The sequence below is a fragment of the Grammomys surdaster genome, unplaced genomic scaffold, assembly GCF_004785775.1.
Source record: "Grammomys surdaster isolate TR1022 unplaced genomic scaffold, NIH_TR_1.0 126028, whole genome shotgun sequence".
NCBI classification, from domain to species: domain Eukaryota; kingdom Metazoa; phylum Chordata; class Mammalia; order Rodentia; family Muridae; genus Grammomys; species Grammomys surdaster.
This window is the reverse complement of record NW_021620841.1, coordinates 1,781,942-1,800,893: the sequence shown is the minus strand read 5'-3', so window position 1 is coordinate 1,800,893 and position 18,952 is coordinate 1,781,942. Positions and strand designations below refer to the sequence as shown.

The window sequence follows — 18,952 nt, the reverse complement described above, 5'->3', positions numbered from 1 at the left end:
ATTAATTCTGCTTTAGTTACCTGTTAAACATATGGAGAGGAATTTAACACATACCGAAAGGTTCCACTACTTTAAAAATAGTTTTTTTTTACTTTGGTTTGAAACATCCTTTTCTGTTAACATTGTTTCTTAGGTGACAGAGGGTATTTTCTTCATATATTTTCTTCATAAAGGCTGGATTGTTTTGGAGCTAACCTGATTTGACCACAGCTCACTGCTTGGTGGGAAGTCTTAAATCTCTTATTTGAAGCCAAACAAGATTACTCAAGAGGCTGACATTCAGAAGCTTGCTATTCGCACAGTGGGTTAGGGGCCACGGGCACACCCGCACAGTTCCACTAATTGAACTCTTTGGGTACTTCAGTTGCAAATAGTTAGCTGTTGAAGGGCCTTGCCATGGGTACGCAAGAAATTGCTAACCGCTTGATTTCCCCACGTTAGCCTAATGAGGAAGAATGGGTCACCATGCCAACGAAAACACCATAGCAATAGGGTTAGAAGCATCTTTCCCTTGATATTTGCCTCCAATTTAGGGTTCTCTAATACAGTGTGAAGCCTCTAGAGTGTCAGAACAAGTTGAAATACGATTTAAAATCAGTGTCACCTTGTACGATGTGTGTAAACAGACAGGCTCAGTGAGATTGAAGCCCTCTTATTCCATTTGAGAAGCCCTAAAAATGTGAGTGCAATGTTAATTATAATTACTTGTTTTCCTTCTCTGTCGGCTTTTAGATGCTGCTGTAACAAAAGCCTACCTATATAATTTTGGTTTTTGAAGAGTTTTAATTTTTACAACGTTTTTTTTTTTTTTTTAAAAAAAATAGGCATCATACTCTAAAGTAGGTTCATGTTTACAAAAAAAAAATCTGGACGCTAATACTCGGTACATTATTATAATTCTGTTATCACCATCTTGCATTCAGACATATATAAAATAGTATTAACAAAAGTCTATCATTTATGTAGATTCCCTCCCCTCCCCCTCCCCATTTTAAACCTAGCATCCCATGGACGGTTCTCCATACCATGTAAGAGCAACATTATATTTATTTGTTTATAGCTTCATGGTCTTGGTCATGACCGTTTTTGAACCTTTTGTTAACTTTGCTTTAAGATTCCTGGGTAGCTACTGTGTATACTTTGCCTTCACTTTTCAGTTGTCATCTTAAAAAACAAATTGGACTGCTTTTGAATTTTGAGAGGGGAAAGACTGATTTATAAAGTGACAGTGTCATCACACGATATCAAGGATAAAGACTTCCAGCATGACATCACCATTAAAGTTGCCTTTGATCATCTGGGAGAGATTGCTTTTTTATGTTTCTCAACAGACAAGAGTTTTCCTTCCAGTACCTTGGTACTGGTCTGGGAAAGAAGTCATTGGGCATAGGTCATTTAGGTTGTGGGTATGAATTATGTCTATGTATGTATAGTTAGTATGCATACAAATTACCTAGCATTCTTCTACAAAAGCAGATTGATGATAAATGTGTTATATAGACTCATGGTATTTTATACTTTGTATTAAGTTATGACATGATAGTATTTCTCTGTGTTACTCTATGTGAGTATTGAGCACAGATTGCTCTGAGCTTGTCTTGAATATCTCCTTTTCCAGCTCTAGGCTCAGTTCACATTTCTAAGGTCTGATTCTTTTTATTGGAAATTTGTATTAGAAGGAGAGGTCTGGATACAGGGTCAAAAATCACTTAAGATGTGAATAAGCAAAAACTTTATTGAGAATTTAAGCGAAAATATTAAACATGCTGATCGTGATGCTACGTGATCCTCTCTGGTTTCTTTTCTCTACAACCTTTTCATTCTAAATCAAATGATCATGGTTGCCTCTAGTGTCAAATGTATATGTAATGATTATGAGCGTTTCAATATTCTAATAGTGTGATTATAATTGAAATAGGAAAAAAGAGGACCGAGGAGATGGCTCGGTGGGTAAAGTGTTCAGTGTGTGAGTGTGAGAACCTGACTTGAATTCCCAATTATAAAATCTGGGCATGGTGACGCACACCTATAATCTTCAGAGAAATGGATAGGAGAATCCCAGAGACCTCACTAGCCAATCAGTAAGTCCCAAGTTAGCAATCTGCTGTCTTAAAGATAAGTGTACAGCAATAGAGTATGCCACTGGATGTCCAACTTGAGCCACACCATGTGCACATATAGTAATTTTGTCTTACACATAGACACACACACACTCATTTTACAATTAATTTTCCTAAGCCAAATATGTATACTATTAGGCTTTACTTAGAAAATCATGTTTCATTAAATCAGATACCTTATATATGCTTTGATATCTAGATTCTTGTGTCCACTGTCTCCTCTATGAAAACTTTTGGTGAGTTACAATCTGTGGAAGTTGTCGTTGGTGAATTTTAATCTCTAAGTGATTTATTAAACTAAGTTCTATGTTTACCTGATGTGCTAATGGCTTTGGTTGGTTGTTGACTTTAATGAGAAATATCAATTTAAATTATAGAACCAGAGTAAATACATGCTACTTTAATATAGAAAAGTTTTTATCACACCAATCTTCAAATTCTTTAGTCACAAATACTAATACTCTTCTTTGACATTCTTTGTGTCTTTTAAAATACCAGACATTAAAATTTTTTCGTCTTATCTGTTCTTCAGTGTGGGGGAAAAAGATTCTTAATCTTTCATGGAAGCTATTTACTAGGAAAACTCTTTCTTTTAATGTGAAATAAATTACCTTCATGGACAACTTGATTATATAAAAAAAATCACTAACCACAAAAATATGTTCTAGATGGAAATAATTCCTGATTATACTTTTGCACATGTATTCTTTGTTGTCGCTGTTCAAACTGTTGTGGATTTATATTTATGTTTTAGGGTGAAGATCCAGTGAGGATTATTTGGGGCAGGAGGAGAGCTATGAGAAATTCTTTATTATTGATAAAAAGAAAGCTTTGTCTTCAGTGATGAATGATGGATACACAATGAGTGGTGTATGGATTGTTATGTCTGTAGACTCTTTCCGCTGTCAGAGCTCAGGAACTGATTTTTATCTACTTTATTCTTAGAACCACTCGCATTGCCAGGGGCTTAATTTGGAATTAAATGAGCCTTATGCTTAACTAATTTATTCTCATTAGTTTGCCAAAAATGAGTCTCATGATGGGTGTAATACTCCAAGGCAGAATGTTTACATTTTTTGTTTCATTGAAATTTACATATTTCTTTTCATTTTCCCTTAAGTCCCCGAACATCTGAGATCAGAAGACTATATTGAGTCTGCCTTCATCAAGAGCCCTTTTCCATGAACTACAGGGAGAGTTGTGTTAGGTGGATTAGTTTACATGAGTTTGTTGCATTTTCTTCTTTCTTGTTCTTTTTGTTTGTTTGTTTTTGCTTTCTTATCAAGGAGGATTATGGGGGACAACAGTATACTACAGGCCTCCACAAAATTACCAGCACCAAGCACCAACTGCCATGCCACAATCTTGTTAGCTTTCTTTTGTGCTTCTGAGATAGGTGGTCATTTTGATGTTTTGAGATAAATTTCACATATTTATTTATTAAGGGATGGCTTTGCTTTTTAATTCATTTAATGTGTCAATAAAGTGAAAAAGTTGTCAGCTATAAACATCATATTCATGGTTTATTTTCATTGTATGCTTTTTTTTATATATCTTAGTAGTTCTGAAAAATCCTTCTACAACTTTCACAGTATAAGTATGGATACTGGAGTGATTTTCCTTGTCAATTTAAAGATAATGTTTTCCAAAGGATTAAAAACATATTTGAACTAATTAAGAACAGGCAGCTGGAGGGATCTGGGTGGGAGAGGCACGAGGGAGGAAAAAGGGGGCAGGCAGGACCAGGTATGAGAAGAGACAGGAGAGACATCCAGAAGGACAGGAAAATGAATAGAAATAAGTAGCAATAGGGGCTGGGGAACTTGGGAAACGAATAGAAAGTACCAACAGAAGCCAGCGATGCTAGAGGACCCAATGGGGATGACATTAGCCAAAATACCCAACAGCAGGAAGATAGAACCTGAAGAGACCACCTCCAGTGGATAGACATGGCCTCAAGGGAGGGATGGGGCCACTCACCCATCTCAAAATTTTTAACCCAGAATTGTTCCTGTCTAAAGGAAATACAGGGACAAAAATGGAGCAGAGGCTGAAGGAAAGACCATCCAGAGACCACTCCACCATGTGATCCATTTTATCCTCAGACACCAAACCCCAACACTATTGCTGATGCCAAGGTGTGCTTACAGACAGCAGCCAATCATGGCTGTCCTCTGTGTGGCTGTGCCAGCATCTGACTAAGACAGATGCAGATACTCTCAGCCAACCATTGGACTGAGTCCAGGACCCTGATGGAAGAAACAGGGGAAATGCTGAAGGAGCTGAAGGGGATTGCAACCCTACAGGAAGAACAACAGTACCAACTAACAGAATCCCTCAGAGATTCCATGGACTGGTCCATGGCTCCCGCTACATATGTAGCAGAGGATTGCCCTATCTGGCATCGGAGGAGGGGAGGCGCTTGGTCCTGTGGAGACTTGGAGAAGGGGAGTGCTAGAGGGGTGAGCCTCGAGCCTGTGGATGGCGGAGCACCCTCCTAGAGGCAAAGAGGAGAGAGATGGGGTTGTGGGGGCATCATGGAGGGGAGACCGGGATGGAGGATGACATGTGACATGTGAACAAATAAAATCATTAATTTATAAAAAATGAACTTAGATTCCATGGTGTATGTCATTTTGTAAGCAAATAAGTGAGTTAACACTTAGAAAGCCTTAACTGGCACAAGCTGTGTCTGTGTTGGGTTTTGTGTAAAAATGCATTGGCTTGCCATGTTTACTTATAGCTTACAGTGCATTCGTATCAAGAAAAAACATGTTCTTGTAGAACTTAGGAATCTGATTAACATGGAGATGGGGAAAGTGGATAGAGAGGGATGGGGACAGACACAGACAGACAGACAGACAGACAGACAGACACACAGACACACAGACAGTGAGCATGGTTACCCAGAGCTGTAAAGCACATTTCATTTCTTTTTTTTAAAACTTTTATATTTTTCTTGAATTTTTGAATTATTTTATTTACATTCCAGATGTTGCCCTCCCCCTCCTGGTCCCATCTCCCACAGTTCCTCATTCCATTCCTCCTCCTCTTTGTCTCTGAGAGGGTGCTCCCCCAACCCCATTCCACTTCAGCAGCCCCCTTTTCCGGGGCCTCAAATCTCTGCAGGATTAGGCCCATCCTCTCGAACTGAGGCCAGGCAAGTCAGTCCTCTGGTTATGCAACATTTCTGCGTTTTTAGATATGGTGCCTTAATGTCCTGTCGATATTATTTTCTTTATGAGCCTTCCTGGGGGGGGCGATATCACAGGTGAGGATTCAGCTTAACAAAATTTAAAATGTTGGAAGAATAAAGACAAGCAAGGACTGAGTTTTAAAAGCTTGGAGGCCACTGTTAGTCATTTATCTCAATGCCTATGAATCTCAGGCTCTGGGATTCATAGATGTTTCAGTCTGAGTCAACAGAAATGAAGCTATCGATAATGTATGTCCAAACCTTTGTATCTATTGTCTTTATTTAATGGTCTCATCAACTTAAGGGAGTTTCTATCAAAAATCATGGTAACCATGGCAGAGTAATTGTATATATTAGTATGACATGGGAAATTAGAGTGGTCATGGTGGTACTGCCTTTAATCCCTGCAAATATGAGACAGAGGCAGGCAGGCAGATCAGTGTCAACTTGAGGCTTTCCTGGTCTGTTTAGCAAGTACAAAGCCAGTCAGGACTACATGACCCTGTGATCCCAAAATAAAAAGTATAATAAAAGAAAATGTTTTAGTGGGGAATAAGTGGATATTATAAAAGTTTTAGTAACTATAATAAATAAAATAGTAAAATTTAAAACCTAGCACATAGATATCCGTTTCAATAATCAGAATGGAGACTGTTGCCATTGTTTGAATATTTTTATGAGGCAAGTTTTGAATCCAGTAAACACAAGTGCGGGCATGTGGTTCTCATGTCAAAACATCTCTTAGGATTTTTTGTTTGTTTGTTTGTTTGTTTTCTGCTTAAACTTGGTGCTACTACATTGGTTTTTATTGTAGTATTCTTTGTAGTCCAGTTCCAGAGTCAGGCTAGGTGTCTGTCAGCAGATAAACAGAATTAGATACAATCAGTTAGAATTTTTATTAAGTCATGAAGCATTAGGAAACTATGCCATTTTCCGGAAAATGGATGCAATTGGAAATCATCAATATTAAAATAATTTGGGCTCAGACAAATTTTTGAAAAGAAAAGTTTCATTTTTGTTTCCTGTGTGACTTTATCCACTCTGCATACTCTGCACTGTGACGTTTACTAGCTGTGCTGCTGCAGGCTGACTTGTTTTCTTTCATTGCTGTGTAGTAATTCATATTGATTATGTGCATAAATACACTGTACATAATTTTTCCCTTAATTGCTTCATAGCTTCTAATCCTAAGGGCCGATTAAACCTTATGACTATACTGCTCTATTGAATTTTTTAAAATTATCTTGTTATAATTTTTTGGGCTTTATGAGTTGTTGCGTTATTGCCTTTGTGTTTAAGATTGTACATTTTTAATTAGCTTACCTATAGCAAACACATATTACCAACTATAGGTGATACGTCCTGTTAATTTTTCTGTAAGTTTTCAAATTTTCCACCAGTTCTATACAATATCTCCTTACCAAGCCTCTGATTACTTAAAGTAATTTCAATGGCATTTGCATCCAATTCTTGTTTTTTAGCTTTGTATGGAGTATACATTTTCACTGTAGTTTCATCTTCTCCCTTACCCTCTCCTCCTCCTCCTCCTCCTCCTCCTCCTCCTCCTCCTCCTCCTCCTCCTCCTCCTCCTCCTCCTCCTCTTCCTCCTCCTCTTCCTCCTCCTCTTTCTTCTTCCTTTGTGGATTTTTGAGAGAGAATTTCTCTGTGTAGCCTTGACTGGTACTTTCTTAAATACGGATTCATTATCTTTTACAGTATTTTGTGATTCCTGATTAAGAAATTAAAGAATTCTAGGGCTAAATTGCCCTTTAGTCTGATTTGCCAATCTCCCCCCGAATGCTACCTATTATACTCGTCTCACATCCTTTGTATCTTAGACTTCCTGACTCATTTATTAAGAAGTGAATTTATCTGAGAGCCTGGGAGCATGACTTGCATTTCATTATTATTTCTTTAGAATTAGAGAAATCTGCCGTAAATATTTGCATAGTAAAGGTCCAAATCTCAGCGTTTTCGCTCTCCAGGTAAGAATGTGCAGTTATGGATGGAGTGATTATCGGTTTAGGCTGTACTACTGTCACCTAGGTATTCGACCTAAATCAGGGCATGCATATTTTTATTTCTGTTTTGAAAAAAATAATATCATTTACGTTTGTATGTATGGGTGTTTTGCTTGCATGAAGCTTTCTACTGTGTGCATGCAGTACCCATGGAGGCCACAAGAGGACACTGGTTCCCCTGAAATTGGAGTTTCTGAAGGTGGTGAGTTGTCCTTTGGGTGCTTGGGATCAAACCTGGGTCCTCTGGAAGAGTAGCCATTTTCTTCCCAGAGTCTCCTCACTAGCGCCAGGACATTTGTGTTTTTAAAAGCTGAGAGTGGGTTCTAGTCCTCCCGAAGTGGTCTGCAGAGGGGAGTATTTGACAGTTGGACATGAGTCTCTCATCCTTCTTATGACCTTTGCGTATACCATGCACACAGTTGTACCTGTCCCAGGTGGCAGGCTTGCTGATGTGTTGAATAAACTTGTTGTGTTTCAGCTATTCTGTGGCATTCTTTTCTGATGTTCCCTTTCAGTCTTTGAACTCTGACTGCGTTTAAGGTTGTCCTATGTGTAAACTTCAGCTTCTTTGTGTGTGCTTTTGCTGGATTTAGCTTTTACGTCTTTGATGTCAACTCATTTGAATACCAGTGTCTTGTCCACTTCAGAATCAATAGTATTGGGGTAGTTTGATACAGTAGACCAAAAGAAAAAATAAAAATCACCAAGGCAGCTGTTATGTAACCTTCACTATAAGCTGAAACTGGAGGATTTTAAGCTATCAGGGGGAACCTGAACAATACTGGGAAAATTTCCTTTGAAGAAAAAAAATATATATCAATACTTGATTCAATGAAATGTTCTTATCTTGATATGCCTGAATCAGATTGTAGGCATTAAGTTAGAAATTACAACTCTCAAAGATCTTAAAAGAAAATGAAGAAAAGATTCGAAGGATGAGTAACTGGATTAGCATAGAGCCTTGGTTTGATTAGAATCACAGTCTTTACCAGTTTTTATAGCATTCATTGAGAGGCCATTCAGAGACTCGAAAGGTACCAGACAATAGATTCAGTGTCCTTTTAGTAACACCATTTATTTCCCCATTTTCAGACCTTACCATTGCATTAGAATGAATGTTTCAGAACATGAGTCTCTGATATTTTACCCTCCTCCTCACACACAAACACATACTGCCCCTTTTGGAAGTAACTTGTTAGATGTCACCACATGCTTTGGCTATATATATATATATATGTGTGTGTGTGTGTGTGTGTGTGTACACATATACACATATATATGCATATATATTCATTTTAAATATTTTAAATTATATACTATATTCATATATTATAAAGTATATTATTTTAAAGATTTATTTATTCATGTATATGGTTGTTTGTACATCTGCTCATTAGAAGAAGACATTGAGTCATAGTGACCTGTCCCCTGAACTTTCACCCAGTCGATATCCTGTTCTGAAAGATATCTGTGTTCCTCCTGAACACCCACACTCCAGTGTCATCCTCTTCCCCACGTCCCGCCTTTCTGTGTTTATAACCCCTGTGTGAATGAATTACAATTTGAAAAAAATAAATAAATTATTAAAAAAAAAGAAGATGATGACATTGGATCCCCTGGGGCTACTGTTATGCACGGTCAGGGGCTGCCATGTAGGTGTTGGGAATTGAACTCAGGACCTCTGGAAGAACAGCTAGTGCTCCTAAGCACTGAGCTCTCTCTCTCTAGCTGTGTTATATTTCTTTTTAATTCATGCTGATGATTCAACGTAAGGTCATGTGCTTGTTCAGCAAACATTGCTACTGCTGAGCTACTTCCCCACCCTTGATGCCTCACTGACAGCATCTGTTTCACTCTGGCTGGCCTTGAACTTACGACCTTCCAGCCTTGGCCTCTATATTGCTAACAGTGGAGTGCATTACCATTCAGCTGTGCTTTATTCTAGTTAAAGAAGTTAACCAGAAAATTCTTATGAACTTCGATGTCTTTGTTGTTGGTGTTGTTGCAATTCTTCTTTCTTTTAAAATAAGGAAATCCTTCATTAAAACTTAGTTTAAAGACTGTAGACATTGGAAAAATACATTTGGTTATTAGACAGTGTATGTTATTACTGTCCCTGAGCAAGGGGATTTAAGACAGTGACATTGAAACCGTCATGGGTGTGGCTAAAGGATCCCTGTGCCTTAGACACATGCAGTGCTAAGTAATGTAGAACTGTTCTTTCATTTTGACCTGACACTGGGAAGGAAATAATTGAATACATTTGGTAGAGGTTAGAACTTGGATGCTTTGGTCATTGCTGTTTTAGAAAGGGAACTGGAGAAGGGAAAGACACTTACCCAAACTTATGTACAAACTAGGATTCTAGTCACTTTTTTCTTGAGATGAAAGTCTCCCTAAGCGTATTTTAAAAGGGATGCAAATGAAGTCGTGATTTAAGTGCCCCTTTAAAAGTGTTTCGGCTGTGAATGTTAAATGTTCTTGCATGGCACTGATGACAATGATGTTGACTCTTCTCCCTCTCTTTTGCTTTCAGAGGAAGAACTTGTCGCTTTTTCTCAGCATTAGCTTGTTAACTTTCTGGGGGACCAGCCTTTTGGGTGCCCGGTTATACTGGATGGGCAACAAACCACCAAGCTTTTCCAATTCCGATAACCCCGCCGCTGACTCGGACAGCCTTTTGGCTCGCACGCTCACCTTCTTCTATTTACCTACCAAGAACCTCTGGCTCTTGCTCTGCCCGGACACCCTGAGCTTTGATTGGTCCATGGATGCCGTGCCTCTTCTGAAAACAGTTTGTGATTGGAGAAATCTACACACTGTGGCCTTCTATTCTGGACTTCTCCTCCTTGCCTACTGTGGTTTGAAGAACCCAAGTTTAGAAGGAGAATGCAATGGGAAAGCTGTGACAAATGGCAAGCAGAATGCAAATGGCCATAGCTGCCACTCAGACGGGGAGTACCGGAACTCAGAAATTAAGCCCAGCTTTGCATCCAAAGTAGAGAATGGAATTAAAAATTGTGTACCACAGAGAACTCAGCTCCCTTCCACTGAGAACATTGTTATTCTGTCCTTATCTTTGTTGATAATACCTTTTATTCCTGCCACGAACCTGTTTTTCTATGTTGGCTTTGTAATCGCAGAGCGAGTCTTATATATCCCCAGTATGGGCTTCTGCCTTCTGATCACAGTGGGGGCCAGAGCCCTTTATGTCAAAGTACAAAAGAGGTTCCTCAAGAGCTTGGTTTTTTACGCTACAGCCACATTAATTGTCTTCTATGGACTCAAGACTGCGATCAGGAACGGAGACTGGCGGAATGAAGAAATGCTGTATAGGTCAGGGATCAAAGTAAACCCAGCCAAAGGTAACGCACTATTTTATGGTTTTGCTGGATGCTTCATGCCCGCAGCCTTCTTAGAGCAAGCATCGTTTCGTGCATTAAAGGACAACGTTGCAGATGAGATCCTTTTATGTGAAGCCTGTATCTTCCACTCTTATTTTCTTAGAGACACATATTCAGCATTCCATGTTTGCAAGAGGGAACTCATTTCCTTGTGTCCCTGACTATGTCTCCACAGAAGAAGTAGAACTTGTGTTGACTGGAAAGAAAGGTTTCCGTAAAGATTTAGGAGAATGCTTGCTGTCTGAGTTTTAAAATAGGAATAGTATGTATCTCTTTGATTATAGAGTGAAAGTCAGTTTATCTCATTTAAATTTACTCTAGGTATTGTTTGTCAGGCTTTGCCTGATGAAATACCACAAGACTGGGAGATGAGCAGCCTCTGAGTCTCACTGTTATGACTTAGGTGTAGCTGTGATCAATGTAAGATTTGCAGGGGTGAAATATGCTCATGGCTACCATTAGTGAAAGTAGTTAGTGCATTCCTAATTTAAGGTGTCTTAAGTAACTTAAGGGGGAAAAAAAACCTTGTATACTATAAAATAAGAACAAGGATTATACCTTTATTGCTTTTAGTGTACAAAAAATTATTTTAACCAACTCCAAATGGATAGACACAGCAAAATCTAGTTTTTGTTAAAACACAAAATTATTCACCAAAAGCTGTTATCATAATTTAGGCAATTTAGATATTGGTGGAAACAAGAGAAAATAGGGAGATAAGGTTCATTTTTAGTTGCAGATATGCATCACAGTAAATTACATCACAGTAAAGCCCTCCTGGAGCTATAGACAGGTGTGATCTGCCTTGTATGACCTGAGCCCAGATCTTTTGGATGAACAGCAAGTGCTCTTAACTGCTTAGCTTCAACCTGGGTTGCAGAGGTTTTTAGTGAGAATAAGAAGAAGAGTTGAGATTGTTCATCCTGTGAAATTCTTCAGTTCTCTTTGACCAAAAAAATAAACAAATAAATAAAAATCACTCTCATGTAGCTTTTCTAAGTAATGGATGTTGCCCAACCCCAACACTTGTTAAAATGGTTGCAGTCCAACCCAAAGCTCATTAAAATGATTGTAGTTTTTACAGAATGATTTTTCAGATAATTTTCCTTTGGTGGTCCATACAAATTTAGAACAAGACTATGTTGTCAGTCTATTTTCTTGTCATTTCAAACTGAAGTCTGTAAGGAATTCAAACAAAATCTTCTGGCTCATAACTTGAATCACCATATTGTTTGGGGAGGATTTATTAAAATTTCTGACTAAATTTCATGCTAAGCTGCTGTTACAGAGGGCTCAGATAAGAGGTGCTTCAGGAAGATAGAAGCTGTTATTTTTTTCATGTGGCAATCTCAATACGTGCAGCTTGGAGCTGATAAGGTGGCGCCATGTCTTCATAGGATCCCTGCTTCCCGTTTGTTCCCCTGCCATCTCGATGGGTCACCCAGCCCATGTGGTCCAAGATGGCTCATTATCACATCAGCACATTGGCTGACAGGAAAGGAGAGCGGAGGGGTAGAATGTGGGTGTACCCATTCTTTCAAAGTTATATTGAAGAAATTATATATACTGTGTTGGCTCAGAGATTGTTGGCTACATCTCTCTGTGAGAAAGACTGGGAAATATTATCTTTGGAAGGCAAGCCATCCAGCCAAATGCTGTTACTCTGAAAGTCAGCTAGGACCATATTCAGATGCCAAGGTCAAAATAGCAGTCTCTGATACACATAAGGCAGAAGCATTTTTAACCACATAGGTTGTTTTTGGCATTAACTATTTGATGCCTGTCAGTGATGATTTTGAACCCAGTGTTTTGATGGTATAGTTTAAAATGTCTGGTCATTTCTTCATCACTGTAGTAAACTATCTCATAAGCAACTTGCCCATGCTTTCTTCATAGCACCTGACAAGGGGGATATACCTTAAGCATTTTAACAAGAGTAGGTAAATGATTGCTCAGCTGATGAGAACTGGTAAAAGTACCTTTGAGACGTGGCCTACTACGTTCCAGGCAGCTGCCTTATCTTCTGCTGCTTATCATTTTACTGGATGGCTGGTCCATTTTTCCAGTAGTTGGCTGTGAAGTCAAGAGTTATTTGTGCCTCCCCTCTTTCATTGTCATTTCATGTCCATTCCACCCGTAATTCCTTCATGGTGTGTCTTCCGTAATATCTCTGGCACCTAACCATGTTGTACTACCTCCACTGTTGTGGCCATAGGCACAACATCCATCATCCTTCAAGAGGCCAGTGCTTCTCAATTTTCTGTATGCCCCAACCCTTTAATGCAGTTCTTCGTATTGTGGTGACCCCCCCCCAAAACCGTAGAATTATTTTTGTTGCTAGCTCATAGCTAAAATTTTGCTACTGTTATGAGTCATAATGTAACTATCTGATATGCAGGATATCTGATAAATGACCCCATAGGGTGGGGTGTTGAGACCCACAGGTTGAGAACCATTGGAGTAGGGTATTATTAAAAGATTTCTACCTGAACCCCTCCCCTTTGCTTACTTGATTGTTCATCATGTCTTGTAATTTTTTTTACTTCATGTCAGACATGATGAATTTTATAACACAAATGGAGAGTTCTCTATGGTGCATTTTGCTCATTGAGATTGTGTACACACACACACACACAAACACAAACACACACACACACTGTATGTTATAGTCTTAGGCCCCCAGAGGTGTGAAATTTCTCTAGTGTCATTGCATTGTCTTTGGGTCTCCCTAAAGACTCAGGCTTTATTTTTGTGTATAGTAATATTTTAGTATAATCTAATGCTATACTAAGTCTGTTGATACATCTCGAGAGGTGTTAATGTTATCTTATGATTAAGTCTCAGCTTTTGTAACTATGATCTTTGCCCTCTTCTTTTCCCTTGTCCCACTTCCTGTTGAGACAGGGACATTGGAAGTGACTCAAGCCAGAGGGTGTTCCGTTGCATCTGGACAGGCTGTTGCATCTTCCTTTCTACTAGAGAGCAGACCTTTGTACAGAAGGTGCTGTGTGCCAATCCCTGATTTAGTCTGCTCCTTATCATCTCACACATCCCAGTCAGTCCATCACTGAGGGGAGTCATGGCAGGAACTCAAGCAGGGCAGGAACCTGGAGGCAGAAGCTGATGCAGAAACATGGAGAGATGCTGCTTACTGCCTTGTGCACCAGTGGCTTCCTCAGCCTGCTTTCTTATCTATCCAGGACTACCTGCCCAGGGCGGCACTACTCACAATGGACCTGTACTACCTCTATGAACCGCTGATTAAGAAATTGGACAGAAGGCTTGCCACAGGGCATTTTCTCAACTGAGGTCCCTCTTCCCAAGGGACTCTATATTGTGTCAAGTTGACACAGCACACCTTTCTATTATATTACCTGAGCCATGAGAATGAGATCTAAGCCAACCGAGCAGAACTGCCAGGCACCCCCTTGCTAATCTTCTAACCCTCAAGGCTTCTGCTCCTGGGAAGCTCACCTCTGCTGCTCTCTCTGACTTTGCCTATTTCTGCAAATTTCCGGGTAGTGGTCAGCTTTCTGTTGGAAGTTAACTGATGACTCCATGATATTTCTCAGTCTCAGTTTGCATCAGTTTTCCTGCCGTCGGGGCAAGGGGAGATCATTAATCTCTGAGCTGACGTGCTGATTTCATTATTATAGCTTACACTTAACCACCATCCCAGTGACCTAATGGAAACTTGCCAGGACACACGTAGCATTCTATACACCACGGCTTTCTACTCATTTCTCTTTTCTTTCTGAGCAGAACCACAGAGGCACAGAGAAGTTGTGCATATCAAGCTGCTTTGCCTTCCCGTGCTCCGTTCCAGCCCTGCAAGCTGCTCTGATACTTTTTATTTACCTGATAAACTCTGACCACTGTGCCTCTGTCATTGCTTCTGTGTGGAATGCACTTTCTTAGATATTCTCAGTCTGGTGCACTGCATCTTTCTAGGGTCTTAGATGCCAGTGCCAGGGCCAGTGCCAGTGAGATACTTTATGTGGACTTATCAACCCTCTTGAAGGTGACAGCCATGCCTCTTTATGCAGCATCCCCTATCTTCCTTCTATTCTTCCAGTTTCTCATAGCATGATGATGTTTCATGATGGTGTTGCTTACCGTCTGAATGTCTTGTCTGTGTAGACTGTAAGATGGGATGGAAGCAACTTGGGGGTTTTTGCACTGAAAAAATTCAACATGATAAGAGAATGTCTGAGTCAGTGACGTGCTTGTTTCATAAGTGTGAGGACAAGAATGTTATTCCCAGAACCCATGTCAAAGTAGCTAAGCATGGAAACATATTACATTTGTAATCTCTATTATGCTGGGAACACAGAGACAGGAAGATCCCCGGAATATACTTCCCAGAGAGTCTAGCCTAATCAGTGAGTTTCCGGTTAATGAGAGATTCCATCCTGAAGAAGGTAGCCAGTGCTCCTGTGTATGATATGGAGTTGAGCCTGTGCTTATACACATGAATGTACTCATTCCCACATAAGCATGTACATTTCCATATACACAGAAGGCATAAATACCATATGTATAATAACGACCATGCCTACTAGAGCGAAAGCTTTTAGCAAAGGGTACTTTGAACAGTAAATATGACAGTCGTCGTTCTTCTTGAGTTTTATATTCAGTTTAGAGGTGGAATGCATAAGCAGGAGAAGAGGAAATGTAAAATGTTTTGCTTTGGGTGAACCAGATACTGAGAGGGATACTTTATATAATGATTGATAGGACTGGCAGTGTAGTTCATTTGTATTTCAGGACTGTCTTCTGTGACATGGGCTTCTGTTTTGAAACGGACAAAAGTCTTTCAATCTGGGTCTCTTGCTGCTCCCCCCCCCCATTTGTAAAGTGCTCATAATTCTGACTTCGGTTAGTTCCTCAGCAATTACGAGATGGAGAAGAATCTTATGTAAAAAAGCCTCCTGACAATTTGTCACATTACTTGAGTCTAGCAAAAGATTAGAAACCCTTTAAAGCCAGCATTTCAGAATAATTTCTGAGACTACACATTGAGACTGTTTTCCTTCCTCTCTTGAAAGCTTTTGAAAATTTGCGAGTACTTCAGTCAGCCATGTGTTCTTACAGAATATGATTTTAAGCCTCACGAAGCATTATACTTTAAAACTGCTGCCTTTATCGTGGATCCTGCAGACAGCTGCCAGTCATTAGCTGATTGGATGCAAATGCTGGTGGGTGATGCCTCTCCCAGTGACTGTGTGGCTAATTTCTGCTTTAAATCTGCATGAGGGAGACACGATTGCTGATTGAGACACTGTAAACGACAAGTCCTGTCTCAGTCTGTGGTTGATAATATCAAAAACTCCTGGGCACGGTTGATAACTGTCCATTGGAGATTTCACAATGATTTTGCGTTCCTGAGCTAAGCAGGGGCAATTTCTCTGTTGATGGATAAGACATGCTGGATTTGAAAGATTTGCTTTGTGTTTCGTACAGTACATTTTGTAAACCAGTTGATACATATTTGCTTGCAAAGAGCATTTTCTTTTTTCTTGTAATTCATCACAAAGCAGATAAAAGCATGATTTCTTCCTCTTTGGCCTCTGGCTGCTTCTGATGCCCTTTGTCTTCCCCACCTGTGTGCAACTTGGCAGTACTGGCCTCTGCCACTTTGGCTCCCAGGACTGTACAGTGTGTCTCTCCTTTCATCCAGCTCATGGTCATTCTCTCTTATGGGTTTGGCCTCTCCAGACCCGGTCTTTGTTTCCTCTCTCTAGTATCTATAGTGTCACCTGTAACATAAGAGGACAGTGTGGAGGTGGCATAGATAAATATATTATTGGCTTTTGAAACAATGTTTCTGTGACCTCCTGGTTGTAAGAGCTCTACTGAGGGAACAGTCAACATTTCATCACATCTAGGTTCAAAACCCAACTATTTACAAACTTCCTATTAATCAAGCAATCATCACAGATTAAGCATTATTATAGATAAACATGAATATGTAAACATAAAATTGCATGATAACAAATAAATGCAATCCTGTCTGCTAAAACACTAAACACATACAAAAGCACATTAAAAATTTCAAGTTCCTGACTCAACAGTTCGCTGGGATCAACAGTCTAACTTAGCTTGTAGAATGCTTCCTGGCATGCACAAAGCCTTACCTTTGAAACCTAGGCCCACATAAACTGTGCCTGGTATCTCAGGCCTTTTGATCACAGCACTCAGGAGGGGGAAGCGGGAAGATCTAACTTCAGTGTCTTCCCCAGCTACACAGTTCAAGGCCAACTCAAACTCCATGACACTCTGACTCAATAAATATATAAATATTAAGCAAATATATAAATAATAAATAAGACCAGAGCTCTTGGCTCCCTTTGGCAAAAACATGACTGCAATTTTTTGGTTGTTTCAATGAAAATTTTTAAAATGATGAGAAATTAAGCAGTTTGCGTTAACCTGAGGAGAATTTCACAACCTAATGTCGGTTCTTAGTTCCTTTTTGGTTTTGTAAACATGTGAATGTAGCTATAAAAGATGGCCATAGAGTAGTTCTCATATGTGTAACTCTCTGGTCATCCAGGAATCCTGAATTTGTGCTTCCCTAAATAAATAACATTTTTTGTGATATCTATATAGAAAGCTGTAGATAAGAAATATGTTCTCAGTTATGCATTATTTAACAAGTTCTCTTCCTTCTGGGATTACTATAGAATTGACTGATTGGTTTCAACATCATATGGTTTCAAATTAAAAACAACAAATACACATACACATATTGCTTTTACATTCCTGTCTCTAAAGCTTTTGACATTTCATTATTAGCTATGGTGTGTATTGTCTTTGGATAGCTCCCATTTTCTGAATCAAAAGTCTTTGTGTAGCACCAGCTAGCCTCGAAACTGTGTGTGTGTGTGTGTGTGTGTGTGTGTATACATGCATACATATATACTAAGAATACTATTTTGTTCAGGGAATAGCTGAAAGTGTACCTGAAATCTAAGTCTCTAGGTGAAAGTTAACACTTGTGACATTTTGTTCTAAGTTTTAAGTGAGACTCATCTGTAACTATGGTACAGTGTAATAAGCAACCAGACTTATAAATATGAAAGAGAGTTCCATTTCTCCAGGAATTTATCATAGCACATCAAAGGAAAGGTTAAAACTTTTCAAAAGAGGTTCATATTATTAAACTTATCAGTGATGTCAAGAAGAAATGACACTGTTGTATTTCAAGGCTGACTGGCTTAACTAAAATACTTCTAAAATACTGATTTAAAAACAATATCAGAACAAACTTTGAACAGCCTTATAAGAAGGAGGAGAGCGAAATGAACTCAGAGAGGCTAATGTGAGAGAAGTGGTCAGAAACGAAGTTGGGATTCCATAGGGTAGAGTGACTCTGCTTTGTCTTCCTTCTCAGCCCCTTGTTTATAGAGTAAGAAGGGAGAAAAAAAAGGACTCATGTGGTCAATTGTAGTACATGTCTGTAATCCCAGAACCCAGGAGGCAAAGGCAGCTGAATCTCTGAGTTTGAGGTCAGCCAGGTCTACAAGGTGAGTTCAAGACCAGCAAGGGCAACTGTGTCTAAGAAACCAATGTTGTCGTCTTTGTTGTTTTTGTTGTTGTTGTTGTTGTTGATGATGATGATGATGAACATGAGGAGTCAGAAGGAGAAATGAAATAAAACTGTCTAATTGACTGGAATAGAACAAACTCTTAGAAAAGATCCTTTAAAAATACTCTATTCTTGAGAAGAGTAAGAACAAGCAATTTTGTGTTGAAATTAACTACTCACAGAACTTCAAAGGCTTATGCTTTCTATGCCTTTAAGAATGAAAAGATACATACACAGGGGCAAGCAGAGCTCTGTGAGTTCAAGACCAGCCTGATACATAAATAAATATATATTTTATGTGTATATAGTGAGTTTTGAATATAAAATATATTAATATACTTGATATGTATGTGTACACACATATGTGTGTATGTGAATAGATAGATAGATAGATAGATAGATAGATAGATAGATAGATAGATAGATAGATAGATAGTGTATGTGTGTGTGTGTATTTTAGGCAAGCCAGTGCTGCAGAGTGAGACCCTGTTTCAATAAAATAAAACAAACAAGAGGAAAAAAATTCAACATATCTGTTCCTCGCTTAGCTCTGTTAACTGTAAATATACATTTTGGCAAAAAATAAAAGCCATAACAAGATGCAATGCGCATAACCCTAA

At 39.1% G+C, this 18,952-nt stretch overlaps 1 protein-coding gene across 1 annotated transcript in view; it reads left to right on the top strand.

The window, feature by feature from the left end:
* The window catches only part of Tmtc2 (transmembrane and tetratricopeptide repeat containing 2), a 385,985-nt gene that overhangs the window by 192,387 nt on the left and 174,646 nt on the right, over positions 1-18,952 (top strand). Inside the window, exon 3 of the mRNA XM_028754557.1 lies at positions 9,874-10,702. Coding sequence (XP_028610390.1) covers positions 9,874-10,702 — 829 coding nt within the window. The remainder of the gene's footprint in view (positions 1-9,873; positions 10,703-18,952) is intronic.